This window comes from Malaya genurostris, chromosome 3, assembly GCF_030247185.1.
Source record: "Malaya genurostris strain Urasoe2022 chromosome 3, Malgen_1.1, whole genome shotgun sequence".
NCBI classification, from domain to species: domain Eukaryota; kingdom Metazoa; phylum Arthropoda; class Insecta; order Diptera; family Culicidae; genus Malaya; species Malaya genurostris.
The window spans coordinates 150980030-150998486 of NC_080572.1; the positions used below are offsets into that span (position 1 = coordinate 150980030).

Here is an 18457-nt window from a genome sequence, read left to right on the forward strand (position 1 = left end):
AAATGCAGTAGACACTTTGACATTTTCAGATTTAAATCTGGTAGAAATGCTTTTGTCTGAGCGCAAGTTTGCAAGCTGCGCCAGTAGCTGGCATGTTTGGATGCAGCCCAAGAACGAATCTTGTGCTTTATCCAACTAGTTGAAAGTGGTAAAGCTGGTTCAGGACCAACGAAATCATTCGTTGAACCAGCTCTAGCCAACTCATCAGCCCATTCATTTCCAGTAATAACAGAATGGCCGGGTACCCATAAGAAGTAAACAGCATTTGAAATGCTGAGGTCTTCAATTTGAGTTCGACATGCGATCACTAGATTCGACCGTGAGTCATTCGAACTGAGTGCTTTCAAGGCTGCCTGACTGTCGGAACTAAAATAAATTCGCTTACCACAGATCCACTGCTGAAGTGCCGATTGTACTCCACACAGAATCGCGTAGATTTCTGCTTGGAACACAGTACAGTATCTACCAAGTGAATGAGACTGCTCCAGCCTCATTTCACGACAGTAGACACCAGCACCAGCACGACCATTCAAAAGAGAACCGTCCGTATAACAAACTATGTGTTCATCAAGTTGTCGTTCCAGACAACCAGACAACCATTCCTCACGAAGAGGATAGCTCACATTGAATGTTTTGAAAGGAAAACTGCATGTGAGAGTTAGGTCACTAGGAGCGAGTAAATACTCATCCCACGTAACCATTTGAGACCACAAGCGAGTGTGGCTGGTAGCATAATCTAATGGGTTACTGTCCCAAAGCCCTGTAACCCTACACTGAGCTAAATTTTCTTTTTCACATTATATGATATTCTAATGATTTTGCACTATTAGCATTTCCAATAATAGTTACAAGATGTGTTCAACATCATGTCAAATATATGAGATAATCTTATGAAACATAAAACTCTTCTTAACGTTATTTTTACAGGATTTCCATATAACGAATGAAATTTCCAGTCTGAGTCAAATTGATTGGCGCGTCGTATAACCATTACTAGATATCCGCACAACATACATTGGAACAATTTATGAAGCGCATATAATATTCACTTCGATTTTATTTAGATAGGTTCATATATACCATATGACTAGTTTAAAAAAAATTTATATAAATATATATATATATATATATATATATATATATATATATATATATATATAACTTTCAATAGACCTCATACGAATAGCAGATAATCGCCAACTACTACTTTTCTTTGAGGATTCAAGCTTTACTAGTATTCCGTTCGGTAAGGGAGCACCTCATGATATTTGCGAAAAAGAAGTGAGATCCCGAGACCGAAAATAAACATGAATCTTACTAGACAGATAGAGTAATGAAATGTACCGGATATATATTTCATGTTCCGTTAACGCATATCGTTGAACGAAGTTGGATGAGCTGTCTTGTCAGCGATTTAAAATTACATTGAGATGCGGAACTTCCTGAAGAAAATGGTCTGGAGCAGTTGATGAATATCGGGGACACAACTATTTCTTCAGCTTCAAGCAGTACGATTCACGACTTCCATCGGATTTCCATATAAATTATATGGGATATTTTTATAACTTTCATTATGATTTGACGTACACATTAAATAAAGAATATAAGTTTCCATATAATTTCTATGAATTATATTCTGCATATGATTTATATGACAAATCTAATGAATATAAATAAGATTTTCATTTCAGTGTAAGACGGTATGCACAAGATAATGCTTCTTGTTTTAGGAACACATGTAGTGGTTTAATACACAGTAGCGCCTCTAGAGCAGCAGTAGGAGTTGTCGTGAATGCTCCTGTCATCGCCATTAGGACCATCCTTTGGAGATGATTTAGCTTTGACTGAACTGTCGCGACTTCTCCTTTCTGCCACCATACAAGACATCCATATGCTAAAATTGGTCTAACAATAGTATCTGGGTTTGAGTCCCCATGATTTTCCAAAAGCTCGTCTGCATTGGCCGAAAGCCATGCAAGCTCTTTTAATTCTGAAGTCAATGTGAGCAGACCAATTCAGTTTTGAGTCAAGAATAACCCCGACGTATTTAACTTGTTCGACCACAGTCACCTCTGAACCTGAACTGCAACGGACGAGCTCTTGTGATTATCCTACGATGAATGAAAAGCACCATTGATGTTTTGCCCGGATTTACAGATAATCCAACCTGACAACACCATTGTTCAACAGATCGCAGGGTTTGCTGCATTAAATCAAAGAGAGTGTTAATGCTTATACCGGTCATCAATATATGATAATCGTCGGCAAAACCATAAGTCGTAAATCCAAGGTTATTAAGTTTCCTTAACAAACCATCAGCAACTAGGTTCCATAAAAGTGGGGATAGTACACCACCTTGAGGACACCCACGGACACTCAGCTTTCTAATCTCTGCTTGCCGAAGCGATGAACAAAGAAGTCGATTGCTAAGCATTGCGTGTGTCCAATTTGTGATACTTGAAGGTATGCCATGACCACGGGCTACTTCCAGAATTGAATTGAAAGACACGTTATCAAAGGCACCTTCAATATCTAGGAAAACTCCCAAGCAAGATTGCTTTTGTGAGAAAGTTTTTTCAATGTTGTACACAACATCATGTAACAGGGTTGTAGTGGCTTTCCACGCTGGTAAGCATGTTACATTCCATGTAGCGGATGCACGCCCAAACTAACATTCCTGATATAGTGATCTACTATGCGTTCCACTGTTTAAGAAGAAATGAGCTTAGACTGATAGGCCTGAAACTCTTCGCTTCCTCATAAGTGTCGCGACCGCCTTTGGGAATAAATTTGACAATTATTTTCTGCCAAGCTCTTGGAATGTATCCTGTCGCAAGACTAAAAGTAAGTATTTTCTTCAAAACATGTTTGAAATGTTCATACCCTTTCTGCAGTAACACTGGGAAAACTCCATCCTTTCCAGGAGACTTGTACGGAGCAAAACTCTCAACTGCCCATTTGACCGATTCAATCGTCACAACGCTTCGAGCAAGGGCCCAAGAATCGCAACTACCTGAAAAAGTCTCGGGAAGAGCTGTCGGTTATGGATCCATACATCCTGGAAAGTGAGTGTTAAAAAGATAGTGAAGTACATCACCTTCTTCAGACAAGTGTTCACAATCTGAAGTTCTTAAGAAACTGACATTAAAATCCTTAGCCTTCGAAAGTAACTTATTTAATCTGCTAGCCTCGTTGAGACTAGAGACATTTGTGCAGAGGCTTTTCCAACCACTTCGCTCAGACGATCGAAGAGCATTTTTGTAAGCCCTTCGAGCCGACACGAATGCCTCCGACCCATCTCTGCGTCGGTGGTTCCAAGCTCTTCTGCGTAGTTTCCTTAGTCTAGCAAGTTCAGCATTCCAACAAGGAGTGGAGCAGCTAGAGAGCAGCTCGCACAATCCGAAGTGGACAAGCCTCTTCATATGCTGCAACTATGAGTGAATTTGTCTCGTCGACAACATTTTCCAAATCAATTGGGGTTTCAATTGTTGGTTGGTACCCGTAAAATCTAGTCGCCAAGCCCTCTTCATAGAGGTCTCAGTTTGTAGATTTGGGATTACGATATGTGATAATATCAAATTTAACGTTTGAATGATCAAAGAAGATGTACTTATGATCAGACAACGAAGGTTCGAGCTCATCGGAGACGAGTCAATTCACCAACTCATGCGCAATTCTATGAGAGCAGAGAGTTACGTCCAAAACCTCCTCTCTTCCAGCTCTCGCAAAAGTTGGACGGTTTCCTGCATTGACTATGTGCAGGTTTGTACTGCTCACAAATTCCATCATATCAGAGCCTCTCGAATTTATATCTGTGCTGCCCCAAATGATATGGTGAGCATTTATGTCACTGCCGATTACAAGCGGTAAATCACTTTTGCAGCGGTATGATACAACCATTTTGAAGTCATCGCTTGGCGAAGGTTGGTTATGCGGCAAATATGCCGAACAATAGACATATTTCCTCTCTATGCCATCAGTAGTCTTACCAACTGTGACAGCACAAATATCCCGAGTTGTGAGCTCCGGTATGAGAGAAACATCGAGAGCACTATTTGCAAGTATGCATGCTCGAGGCATTTCACGTGGATTAGTCATACCGGTCTTGTTGAAGGCAAGAAAGACTGGGTTTAACAATTTTCCAACGTAGAAGTTTCCCCTTTGGAAATATGGTTCTTGAACCAAAGCTATAGAAGCTTTACCTTCTTGCAGAAGTCTGGATAGATTCATAGTTGCTGTACGTTTATGCTGAAGATTGATTTGTGCCACTCTAACCATTATCAATCAGAGTAACGAACACTCCACCTCCAGCACTTATCGTACAACAACTAGAAGAAACCAAATATATTGGCTTATAATCGTCTATAGCGAACCATGTAAGGATTTTTTAAATGTTTTAATGGTCAACTTCCATGGATGGCCGAGCAGCCGGCAAAACAGACGGAAAATGGCATCCACATACCGCGAACAGTACAAAAGCAACTATCCAAAGAGCGAATGAAGTTTCAGTTATGTCATCGACTTTAAACTACCTGCCTCGTTCACTGCCAGGGTAAACTAACTGAGTAAAAAATGTGATGGAGCCTATATTTATGAATTTAGTTTTGTGCGAAAGTTCATACTGTGGAAAACGGTCGAGAGGATGACATCATTATGGCAAAATTTTATTGGCTCGTATGTAAATCCAAACCAATTTCAATTTCAATTATATAAATCCATCAATAATTGACCACTTCGCTCAGACGATCGAAGAACATTTTTGTAAGCCCTTCGAGCCAACACGAATGCCTCCGACCCATCTCTGCGTCGGTGGTTCCAAGCTCTTCTGCATAGTTTCCTTAGTCTAGCAAGTTCAGCATTCCACCAAGGAGTTCCTCTAGTAGCTCGCACAATCCGAAGTGGACAAGCCTCTTCATATGCTTCAACTATGAGTGAATTTGTCTCGTCGACAACATTTTCCAAATCAATTGGGGTTTCAATTGTTGGTTGGTACCCGTAAAATCTAGTCGCCAAGCCCTCTTCATAGAGGTCCCAGTTTGTAGATTTGGGATTACGATATGTGATAATATCAAATTTAACGTTTGAATGAACAAAGAAGATGTACTTATGATCAGACAACGAAGGTTCGAGCTCATCGGAGACGAGCCAATTCACCAACTCATGCGCAATTCTATGAGAGCAGAGAGTTACGTCCAAAACCTCCTCTCTTCCAGCTCTCGCAAAAGTTGGACGGTTTCCTGCATTGACTATGTGCAGGTTTGTACTGCTCACAAATTCCATCATATCAGAGCCTCTCGAATTTATATCTGTGCTGCCCCAAATGATATGGTGAGCATTTATGTCACTGGCGATTACAAGCGGTAAATCACTTTTGCAGCAGTATGATACAACCTTTTTGAAGTCATCGCTTGGCGAAGGTTGGTTATGCGGCAAATATGCCGAACAATAGACATATTTCCTGTCTATGCCATCAGTAGTCTTACCAACTGTGACAGCACAAATATCCCGAGTTGTGAGCTCCGATATGAGAGAAACATCGAGAGCACTATTTGCAAGTATGCATGCTCGAGGCATTTCACGTGGATTAGTCATACCGGTCTTGTTGAAGGCAAGAAAGACTGGGTTTAACAATTTTCCAACGTAGAAGTTTCCCTTTTGGAAATATGGTTCTTGAACCAAAGCTATAGAAACTTTACCTTCTTGCAGAAGTCTGGATAGATTCATAGTTGCTGTACGTTTATGCTGAAGATTGATTTGTGCCACTCTAACCATTATCAATCAGAGTAACGAACACTCCACCTCCAGCACTTATCGTACAACAACTAGAAGAAACCAAATATATTGGCTTATAATCGCCTATAGCGAACCATGTAAGGATTTTTTAAATGTTTTAATGGTCAACTTCCATGGATGGCCGAGCAGCCGGCAAAACAGACGGAAAATGGTATCCACATACCGCGAACAGTGCAAAAGCAACTATCCAAAGAGCGAATGAAGTTTCAGTTATGTCATCGACTTCAAACTAAATGCCTCGTTCACTGCCAGGGTAAACTAACTGAGTAAAAAATGTGATGGAGCCAATATTTATGAATTTCGTTTTGTGCGAAAGTTCATAAACGGTGTGGAAAACGGTCGAGAGGATGACATCATTATGGCAAAATTTTATTGGCTCGTAGGTAAATCCAAACCAATTTCAATTTCAATTATATAAATCCATCAATAATTGACTGAGTTATAGGCGTTTAAAATTATGACAGAAAAAAGTTACGCGGTTTGTTTTAGATTTTTTAGGTGGTTCCCAACCCCGCGTTATGAAGAGTAAGGTATTTTTAATGCAAAAAAAATCTTCGAAATATGCATACAAACATGCAAACACATACATTTTCTTATCTTATCGAGCTGGGTCGAATGGTAATAGCATTGGTCTTCGAGCGTCCATTCGAAAATCGATGTTTTCAGCAATTCTATAACCTGTCTATAAAGAAAGGAAAATTATTACGTCCGCATGCGATGCTTGAAAAGTATAGCCTTGCTAAGTTGTTCACCTGATAGGAATACGGAAATGTTCAGCTTATGAATACGATTATTTGTGTTTTTGGGTGTAAAATATCTTCAAGCGCGTAAATAAATATCTTTCAATCAAATTCTTAAAAAGATTTTTCATTCTAGGATTTGCCAACAGTTAAACAATTGATATTCGATGCATTGCAAGTTTGATAGTGATGTAAATTTTATGTCATTTTTCAGAAACGATATGAGAGAAGACTATATGGGAAATCTTGCAATTAACGGTAAGCCCAAAAACTTCGAATAATACGAATCAAATTTTCACGCTTTACTAACCTCTTTGTTTATAGTAATTGTCTAATAATTCTCTTGTTCCAATGCTATTTGATAAAATCCTTTTTATCGTTCTCTAGCAAATTAGCATTATTTACACCAATTCACCTTGATTCAATGTAAGCGTATGTGTACAAGCGATACAAGTTTCATCAACTCTTTCATAGTATTATATTCTAAATATTTGCTGTGTGATTTAATTGGGCTAATAGCGCTCGCGTTCATGTTAATCTGTATAGATTTAATTTAAAATGAAAAATTACTAATGATATCAAACATTCTGGAGAATTATTCTTGTGTGATATTCTGTACAGTTTAAATTAAAAAGGTAATTATAAATATGCGCTTTTTATTACCAAATTAACAACGAAACTTTTAATCCTACATAAAGACCCGTAAAGATACATAACTTTGAGTACGTTTCATTCGATTTCGTTCAATAACCAAGTTTTCGTTAATGTAGCTCCAAGCAGGCCTCTGATATACAAGAGTCGAGCGAAAGATCTTCGCAAAAGTTTATTTTTATCATTCAATTTTTAATCGTGAAAGCAATAACATAGAAGAAGAAAAAATACCAGATATCATAACATGGAAGAAGCAAAAATAGCAATAACATGGATGAAGAAAAAATACCAAATAAAACTTTTCTCAGAAGCTAGCCGGAAATTGATCATTGAGTTCATCAGTTGATGAAGGGATAATTTAGTAAAATAGAGTAATCAAATGTGAAACTGTAAAAAAATCTGATAACTGAAGAGAAAAAGATACTACTACAATTGTCGCCTTTTACGACATGGAAGTAGGAACCCAGTGAATATATTCTTGATTAAGTTGATTTTCCGCCGGATTCCCCACGACATCTACGCTGGTACTGTTCGGAGAAAGATACTATGTACTATCAATCTCCTAGTCGACCCCAGCCCCTTGTTACATCATACATGTCGTATTGAAACTATAAACTCCACAAAAGCCTTCTGAAAATCATTATTATTATTATTATAGGTTTATTTCGCCTCGATTTTAACCGTTTGGTCTTTCGCCGAGCGGGTATGGTTGTGTTGGGTAGCGGAGTGGTGGAGTGGGGGCCGGGGTATAAGGGGGAAGCATAAATTACATGTCATTTAACAGAGTTTGAATTTTGTAAATATAAATGATTGATTCTTTTACCGAAGTTGGTTTACTTTTCCAGTCCGGTTTGGATGGCTTGTGTGGTTAACATGAAGCTGTAGATGGTTTTGCTACTGTCGGTGTTGGGTGAGATTTCAACTTATTATCCGGAAGAGTTTTTGATATCCCGGTAGATGGCATCATCCGTGCTGGGTTTTAGGGTAGATGGCAGGTGGTATTCAATCGTCTAGGTTTTTGTCCTTGCTGAGTTGGTTGTAGTTCGAACATTGTGTCTAATATTGTTGTTCGTGCATGAGGCTGTTGGAAGTTGATTGTGGAATGTGCTGAGTAGGGTGGTTTTCGGTCCGAGCTGTTTCGTAGAACGGTGGTAATTTAATGATGCAATGCTGATGATGGCGGAGTCCAGTGTTCGGTGAACGTTGGCCGCTGATGGTACTTCTTCAATATTAGATGTGTTGGATACTTGTCATGGATTGGCTCGCTTCAACTCCCTTTTTCATCCATTTTTTTCGGAGTGTTTTTAACACACTTTTAATTGTGAGGAAGAGAATTATTACCGATAGCAACACTATTATAATAGTGGTGGTCGACCACTGTCGTGCCAGTTGTTCCGTGTGGTCGTTTTGGTTTTGAATTATTGTTAACAGGTGGTTACCGTGGACTTCCTGGATGTTTTCTTCGCTTGATGAAAAGAGACCCATTCTGCTGGAGGTAATAATTTGAACTGGAAAAACAGACGTGTGACGGTTCGGCCGACTTTATTGATCGGTGATTGGAGCGATTGATTATTGCCGAGTCGAAGGTTTTTTTTTTTGGTGTCAGAGTCTTGGAATGTTGGGTTTGCTATTATTTTCTTTTAGGTAGACTCTGTTACGTTGGGTGTGTGCATTCTGTCAGTGAATTGGGTGCCAGGTGGACAGGTGTGTATTTTGGACTGGCTGTTATTTTGAAGTGTTGTATTTACCAGGTTGGTGACCTGTAGGTTGCTGCTGCTTCAGCATCTAGATGGTCGGGTGCCTGCATAGCTGCTTATTTCAATCGGGTTGGTATCCTCTTCATGGAAAGGTGGGTATAGTATAGTATTTGTGAGTGTTGGTTTTACAGATTTGCCTTCTATTTTTAGGAGTTTAGAGGTTTTTGAGTAGATTTGCTTCCTGGAGGAAGTCGATCAGTGTCTGTTCCCTTTCGGGGTTATTGCTAAGGATGTCCCGAATGGAATCGGGGAGGCCGTGTTTTCTTCGGAGTCCTTGAAATTCGAGGCAGAAGGTTAGTATGTGCTCCACGGATAGTCGGACGTTGCATATTAGACAGCGTGGTGGTTGGCACTTTGAGATTACACATGCTGACTTTGAATCAGATCATCTTCCTGTAACATTCAGACTTTCCAACGAAGCTTTAATTAATCCAATTAGTTCTATATTCAACTATCATAGAGCTAACTGGTTGGATTACAGATCTCACACTGAAAATCATGTGGATCATGAAACTATTTTAGAAAATTCTGCGGACATCGACACAGCAATTGATAATTTGAATCATTATATTATCGAAGCTAGAAATCTTTCAGTTCCCAAAGCTCAAACTAAATTAAATTCTCCTATCATCGATGACAATCTTCAACTGCTCATTCGGTTGAAGAATGTTCGTCGACGACAATATCAACGTTTTCGTAATTCTGCTATGAAAAACAAAGTTAAGGATTTACAAAAAGAAATTAAACATAGATTTACTCTTTTGCGAAATGAAAATTTCGCTAAAGAAGTTGAACAAATTAAATCCTATTCTAAACCTTTCTGGAAACTTTCTAAGGTTCTTAAGAAACCTCAGAAACCAATTCCTGCTCTCAAGGAAGGAAATCGAATACTTCTTACAAATGGCGAAAAAGCTCAAAAACTTGCTCAGCAGTTCGAGAGTGTCCACAATTTTAATTTGAACGTTGTGATTCCTATTGAAAATAAAGTCTCACTGAAATATGATCATATTTCAACCCAAGTGTTATCACAAGATGGCATTATTGAGACGAATTTCGATGAAATTAAATCAATTATTAGGAAACTTAAAAACATGAAGGCTCCTGGTAATGATGGAATATTAAAAATCTTCCCGATGTTGCCTTGAGACTACTGGTTAAAATTTTCAACAAGTGTTTTTCATTAGCTTACTTCCCAAAAAGATGGAAAAACGCTAAAGTAATTCCTATCCTCAAACCTGATAAAAACCCAGCAGAAACATCAAGTTATCCACCAATTAGCTTACTTTCATCTATCAGTAAACTTTTTGAAAAAATTATCTTGTTGAGAATGATGTCTCATATAAATGAGAATTCAATTTTTTTACCAGAGCAGTTTGGGTTTCGTCATAAACATTGAACTACTCATCAACTTGTTAGAGTAACGAACATGATAAAAGCAAATAAATCTTCTCGGTTATCCACTAGAGTTGCTCTTCTAGACATAGAAAAAGCATTCGACAGTAGGTTAGCAAAAATGTCTGATTTCCAGTTTCCTATTTATTTGATCAAAATGATTCAAAATTATTTAACTGATCGTACTCTTCAGGTTAGCTATCAGAATTGTAAATCTGAATTGTTACCCGTACGAGCCGGTGTTCCGCAGGGTTCGAGCGTAGCTCCAATCTTGTATAATATTTTCACTTCTGATCTTCCAAATCTACCCGTTTGTTGTCAAAAATTCTGTGACTGTGTGTCTGTTAGCCACAGGTAGAAGTTCTTAAGAAACCTCAGAAACCAATTCCTGCTCTCAAGGAAGGAAATCGAATACTTCTTACAAATGGCGAAAAACTCAAAAACTTGCTCAGCAGTTCGAGAGTGTCCACAATTTTAATTTGAACGAGTCCTATTGAAAATGAAGTCTCACTGAAATATGATCATATTTCAACCCAAGTGTTATCACAAGATGACATTATTGAGACGAATTTTGATGAAATTAAATCAATTATTAGGAAACTTAAAAACATGAAGGCTCCTGGTAATGATGGAATATTAAAAATCTTCCCGATGTTGCCTTGAGACTACTGGTTAAAATTTTCAACAAGTGTTTTTCATTAGCTTACTTCCCAAAAAGATGGAAAAACGCTAAAGTAATTCCTATCCTCAAACCTGATCAAAACCCAGCAGAAACATCAAGTTATCGACCAATTAGCTTACTTTCATCTATCAGTAAACTTTTTGAAATCAGGTGCCATTTCAAATTATCCTTTTTCGACGTATCAATCATGTCATTATCGTTGAAATGTATATAAGGCTTTATATTCCTCGAAGATTTTCGGGGATTTATTTAACGAGGTAAAAATTCCACTTTGAGGAAATCAAAGTCGCGCCCACTCTGGCTTCTCCCTGACAATCGCGAGTGAAACAATCTAAGCCCCAGTTAAGAAGGGACTTAGCACAAAAATCTTAGTAGCGCGAGTTTTATTTTACTATTGAACTGAACATTTGTGCAATATAAAAGTGCATCGTCACTACTCAATTGAATCAAGTTCGTCGAGATAAAGCGAAATTAATTTTGTTTCCTGTTCTAGTTCCTGGAAAAAACAGTTAACTCCTAGAACAATGAAAGAAGTGCTCTTGATGATCTGTGATGGCATTTAATTTTAATCTAGTTTATATACAAAAAAATTCAATGAATTCTTAAATTTATAACAAAAATTTTCGATTATTATATATTTTGACAATACACATACAGAAAATGGAGTCTAAAGAAGATTTTCTTAAAGATATTGAAACGGCTGCCGAGTATTTTAATGAAATTGATCAAAACGGCAAAAAAATTTAAAACTAAAGAAAGAAAACAAGCTCTTGCCGAAGCAGAAAACCATACTTTAAACCTAGAAATACAAATCTTTCCTGACCAACCCGAAAGAATAGAAGGTTCGCAAGGGCCATACTTTGATAAAAAAAACATGCAACAAGGAAAAATAGAGCATATTTTGCACAAAAAGGAATCCACCCAAACCCTGCCATATACGCCCTTTAAAATATAATATAATAGAATAAAAAACAAATTCATATTACATACATAGAATTATGTACATTTTTCTGTTTTGCACTCTAACATAAATTACCTAACGAATTTCCGGAAACTTTAATGAATAACAAAAAAAATTGAATACACCAAATTGAAGAAAATCTGAATACATTGAAGGTAATTGAAAGTAACTTTAAAAAGGTCCGAATACAATATATTCGAGCCAAACTTTACAATTGAAAAGAAGGGAGGTAAATTTCGCTCAAAATTTAATCAACGAAAAACTTGTTGAACTAGAGACTCTAGACCAAGATTTTTTCAATTTTATTATTTTCAATATAATAGACACAAAACTATTGCCTACATTTGAACAGGCAACAAACAAAATAATCACAATCGGTGTTGAACAGTCGTTCGCATCGCATGCGAATAGCTCTTGGCTCCTGGAATTTTTTTTGGCTACCTAGAGTTTCATTGATTCAAGGTTTCAATTTTTTTCAAGGCTTCGTGAATCACTAACAGTCTTTTTGAAGACTAACAATTAGTCATCCTTTCTTAAGGCTATACAAAGAGTGATCAGATATAATCAGTCTTTTTCAAGACTAAGAAATTAATCAGTCTTTTTAAGGCTATTCATTCAGTATTATTCTTCGAATTAATCTGTCGTTCTTAAGACTACCACACAAACAGTCTTTATCAAGATTTATCGAAACTTGGAGTCTATTCGAAGACTAAACAAGCCTAATTAAAATATATTCTTCAAAATGCCTGCGTTCAACCGGAAAGACAAGCTTAAGGTTAAAAATAATACAATACGGAAGAATTCCCAATTCGTTATTCCAAATTTTTATAACAACATTGACGATCGTTTTTTTTTTGCCCACCACACTCCCCCACACCGAAAAGCTTCAATTTGGAGCCCCCTGGTAGTGGACGCAACTAGTCTGTCTCAGCGGAAAACAAGAAATAAATAAACACAGGCAATAATAATACTAGAAATACGAATTTAATTTTGATACAAAGTCCGCTGAGATTCTATTTATTCATGGTTTGATGTGCAATTTATTATTAACATAAAGTAGAGTCCCAGTGGAAAAGATTTCCTTTTAAGGGATCCACACTTTAATTACTACGCTATGTTGGAAAGAAAGTACAGGAAATTAGTTATTAATATGAAATACTGTTGACGATAAATACATTACATTATAAATCAAAAAACTACATTAGCTAAATATCTCGTTCAGTCTGTGCTTAAAATGGTACTTTAGTTTGGCCGCAAGTGTGGCACGATTGTTTATTCCTCGTATATCAGGCGGAAGTGCATTATATTTAGTTGGACCAACAAAAAGGATCCGTCTTTGACCAAGGCTTGTAACTGCTCGGACACGAAACAAATTGTTGCTACGGCGTGTTGTTCTAGAATGGGATATAGTTGGGAACTGTAGGTTATGGTGAACTGTGGAGTTATGCAAATTATAATGGATGAATAGCAACGTTTGGACATCACATAAGTATGTTATTGGTAAAACATGATGGTTTCTGTCAGAATATAACAATAGTCTCGAGAATAGTAAGGGTTTATTGAAAATGATCTGTTTTGTAGAGTTTGGAGTTTGCTCAGATAAGAACTAGCGACTCGCCTCCACACCGATACCAAGTAGTTGAGTTGTGAATGGATGTAAGTAAAATAAAAATTTAACAGAACACGCTGGGGAACAAAGGACTTGACTCTCCATAAAATACCGCAGTACGACGCCACGTGCTTGGCAGCAAACTTTATGTGGTGAGCCCAGGTTAATGTGGGGTCGAAATATATGCCCAGATACTTGAAAAAGGCAACTTTTTCAATAATATTGTGTCCGAGATGGGGATGATTATGCGTTGGTATACATTTTTTTATGGAACGGAAAATCATATACTTAGTCATTGTGGCATTTAATGATAATAAGTTCGCATTGAAATATTGATCAAGAGTTCTTAAATCATTTTCCATTGAGTTAATAATAGCATTGAGGTCACTGTCAGGATAGAACAGAGCTGTGTCGTCGGCGAATAGTCGTGGAGTTCCTTTAAGATGTAAATTACCTATATCTTTTTCATTCTCCAGCATTTGTATAAGAAACTTCATAAATTTCATTCATATGATATAAAATCAGATACACCATTCAAGGTTATCTTGTTAGGATTATCAAATGATCAATGTACTGAAGAAATTGAAAATGAACTAAAAGAATTACTTGGTTTTGCCCTTTCCCAAGTAATACTTATGTAAAAAGAGCGAATGGTCCTTCTAAATCACGCTTTGGAATTTCGTATGAACTTTATCTAATACACGGAACGACCGAAATTAGCTCTGCGTCTAATTCGTATTACTGTTTTTGAATTAGTTGATTTTAACAACAAAATTTCCAAAATAACTATAAAATTTGTTAAAATTGAGAATTTACTTTGCTGAGAAAAACTCTTATTTTAAGAGAATGTGTTTAGTTGGCGAATATTCTAGACACAAACCAGCAATATTTCAATCCAGTACGAAATTCTCATTGGCAACAAATTTTGTTATTAAAATCAGAAAATTTGTTTCTATTTATCTGTCACCATCATTACTGAAGGACAGGACAAAGAAAACAAAAATGAAATTGGTTTTATTAACAAGTTTATTAGCTAAAAACTCATGAGAAGTGTCAAAGCAAAACAATCCATTAAAAAGCTAAAAGGGACAGTCTTGTTGAAACTGCTTGCAAAATGTTTAGATGTTTTTCGCATGTGTTACGATATATCGATATATAAATTTCTAAACCGATATGTAAAAATGACGTAAACTGTTAGTGGAAAGTGTATTTATTCAGAATTTGTGCGCATTTAAAGGGTTTGTGCGTAATAATGTTTTTACGGGGAACAGTGAAGTAAGTTTCGAATATTGCACTCTAATTGTATATGTCAAATGATATTTTTTGTATCTTCCTACCTTCTCGGCTACGCTGTCCGGTGTACTACTTGTATTCGGTTTTTGTTTCCGAGTGCTCAAAGTTTTCAGTGAGATAGTCAATTTCGCGAAGTTGAATTAACAAAACAGTAATTGAGAAGAAAAATTTTCGAAAAGAAGTTTATGTTTCGCTTATGTCTTTTTCTCCAATACAACATCGTATTTATACCTGCCAATATAGAAAAGACAACAGCGACGAAATTTTTTTCGGTAGTAGTGTGCCATCTAGTGGCTAGTAGTCATTACGGTGTTAACGTTTTTTCGGTGACAGAGCGCCATATAGCTGCAAATTGCAGAAACCAATTCAACCATTTATGTTGGTTGAAAACAACGTTTTATTTCTCTAATTCAACTAAAAAAATAGTTGAATGAATATGAAGTGTGCCTTAGCTAAGAAATGACAGCACTTTTAATTGGTGAATTCAACTAAAACAAATAGCCATTTCAACAAATATTTTATTATTATCAAGGGAATTAGAATTAAAAAATCTAAATTAACAAAAGTAAGATTTTTTTAGTTGTCTCAAAAAATAACTAACTAAAATCAGAAAATCAACTAATTTTTTCGCCAAAATGCTGATTTCGGTCTTTCCGTGTACACTTCAATCGAAGTGATGTAAACAATTTTAAAAACTTTAGGAAAAGTACGTTTCGTTTTCCACATTAAAATTCATTGGGAACATTATAAACGGTAGGGATGGTACTCGGAAGGTAAAGTATCGATACCTAGGGTATCGGGATACCGAAATTTTGGGTATCGATACAAGGTAGCAAAAGGCAATAAAGTTCCGATACCTGCAAGTATCAATTGATACTTGCGCACCAATCAGGCACAGATATATTGCTTCTTCAACGAACCACTAGTTATGCAACCGTTCTGTAAATTCATGTTGCCGTTGTACCGCTGATCAGAAGTTACATTCAACGGATAAATTTTTCCTCACTCACTCTCCTTTATTCGTATTGAAAATTTCACTGTATATTTTGCTTTGGTTCCTAGAATATAAGATATTATGATCGATGATTGCTACTTACGTGCACTAATTTTATCCATATTTGAAAAATTGTTACAGCTCAAATCATAAACAATTCTTTTTTCTTCTATTGTTGAATATTAATCGTTTCGAAACGCAGTACGAAAATGTGACAGTTAGTCCAAACAGTAAATAGGATGTTCAATGTATAGTTCCGGAATGATACTTCATAGGACTAGCCTTTAAAAAACAAAATGCAGAGCCAGAGATGCCATTTATACAGATTTATCTGTATTATGAAGATTTTTGTATTTGTGTACTGATTTAATACAGATAACCTAAATTCAATGCAGATTTGTACAGGTTCAGATTCAAATTAAACTTTTCTTTTTGAGCATCTATTATGTCGTTTTTCATTGATTCCACTCGCTCGGGGCCAGTGTTTTGCCCTGACAGCCGATCAATGAAACAGTTTTGTAAAGTTTGGTTTGTATGCATGCTAACTAACTAATAACTAACTAAAATCAGAAAATCAACTAATTTTTTCGCCAAAATGCTGATTTCGATCTTTTCGTGTACACTTCAATCGAAGTGATGTAAACAATTTTAAAAACTTTAGGAAAAGTACGTTTCGTTTTCCACATTAAAATTCATTGGGAACATTATAAACGGTAGGGATGGTACTCGGAAGGTAAAGTATCGATACCTAGGGTATCGGGATACCGAAATTTTGGGTATCGATACAAGGTAGCAAAAGGCAATAAAGTTCCGATACCTGCAAGTATCAATTGATACTTGCGCACCAATCAGGCACAGATATATTGCTTCTTCAACGAACCACTAGTTATACAATCGTTCTGTAAATTCATGTTGCCGTTGTACCGCTGATCAGAAGTTACATTCAACGGATAAATTTTTCCTTACTCACTCTCCTTTATTCGTATTGAAAATTTCACTGTATATTTTGCTTTGGTTCCTAGAATATAAGATATTATGATCGATGATTGCTACTTACGTGCACTAATTTTATCCATATTTGAAAAATTGTTACAGCTCAAATCATAAACAATTCTTTTTTCTTCTATTGTTGAATATTAATCGTTTCGAAACGCAGTACGAAAATGTGACAGTTAGTCCAAACAGTAAATAGGATGTTCAATGTATAGTTCCGGAATGATACTTCATAGGACTAGCCTTTAAAAAACAAAATGCAGAGCCAGAGATGCCATTTATACAGATTTATCTGTATTATAAATATTTTTGTATTTGTGTACTGATTTAATACAGATAACCTAAATTCAATGCAGATTTGTACAGGTTCAGATTCAAATTAAACTTTTCTTTTTGAGCATCTATTATGTCGTTGTTCATTGGTTAAACTTGTCGTGTGCGCAGGTACTTTTTGTTCGCCGGCCGCTGGTGGCATTTACCGTTTTTTTTTCGTCTTATGTTCAAAGTCGTACAACGTAGAAATTATCGCTGAATAACCGAAAAGCATATATTAAAATCAATGAGTGAACCCCTTTCGATAGAACGCATGCCCTTTCAGAAGCCGATTCTTACTAGGTGCATAATTGGACCGGATGTTAAATGACAATGATTTTCCAAGCGTGAAGCACGAAAATGCGAGCATAACTATTACTATCTGTTTGACGTTTGCATAAAGTTTAGAAGAGTGAGCGGATAATGCGTTGAGTGTAGTAGTGAATAACACCTGTGCGGTTATCGGGGCTAGCCACAAGATCTACCTGTCCCGGCTTAGCAAGAGCGATGTATTTGTGGCATTGGATGTATCAGTATTTTACAAAAGCTTATCGAAGGTTTATTTGTGCTGTACCGGCTATGTTGCTAGTTTTGAATATTAGTTGGATCAATTTTTTTTCGAGTTTGATAATTCGTATATCAGGCGGAAGTGGCGGAATTTCAATCCAGTACGAAATTCTCATTGGCAACAAATTTTGTTATTAAAATCAGAAAATTTGTTTCTATTTATCTGTCACCATCATTACTGAAGGACAGGACAAAGAAAACAAAAATGAAATTGGTTTTATTAACAAGTTTATTAGCTAAAAACTCATGAGAAGTGTCAAAGCAAAACAATCCATTAAAAAGCTAAAAGGGACAGTCTTGTTGAAACTGCTTGCAAAATGTTTAGATGTTTTTCGCATGTGTTACGATATATCGATATATAAATTTCTAAACCGATATGTAAAAATGACGTAAACTGTTAGTGGAAAGTGTATTTATTCAGAATTTGTGCGCATTTAAAGGGTTTGTGCGTAATAATGTTTTTACGGGGAACAGTGAAGTAAGTTTCGAATATTGCACTCTAATTGTATATGTCAAATGATGTTTTTTGTATCTTCCTACCTTCTCGGCTACGCTGTCCGGTGTACTACTTGTATTCGGTTTTTGTTTCCGAGTGCTCAAAGTTTTCAGTGAGATAGTCAATTTCGCGAAGTTGAATCAACAAAACAGTAATTGAGAAGAAAAATTTTCGAAAAGAAGTTTATGTTTCGCTTATGTCTTTTTCTCCAATACAA

General features: G+C 36.4%; 1 protein-coding gene across 7 annotated transcripts in view; it reads left to right on the plus strand.

Moving 5' to 3' along the window:
* The window catches only part of LOC131438683 (muscle calcium channel subunit alpha-1), a 1458253-nt gene that overhangs the window by 1270644 nt on the left and 169152 nt on the right, over nucleotides 1–18457 (plus strand). For 6 of the 7 annotated variants that reach the window (XM_058608861.1, XM_058608862.1, XM_058608859.1 and 3 more), the window contains one exon: nucleotides 6748–6791. The exons of the other annotated variant lie outside the window; for it this stretch is intronic. In XM_058608861.1, the coding sequence (XP_058464844.1) occupies nucleotides 6748–6791 (44 nt within the window). The remainder of the gene's footprint in view (nucleotides 1–6747; nucleotides 6792–18457) is intronic. 7 annotated transcript variants of the gene reach the window in all.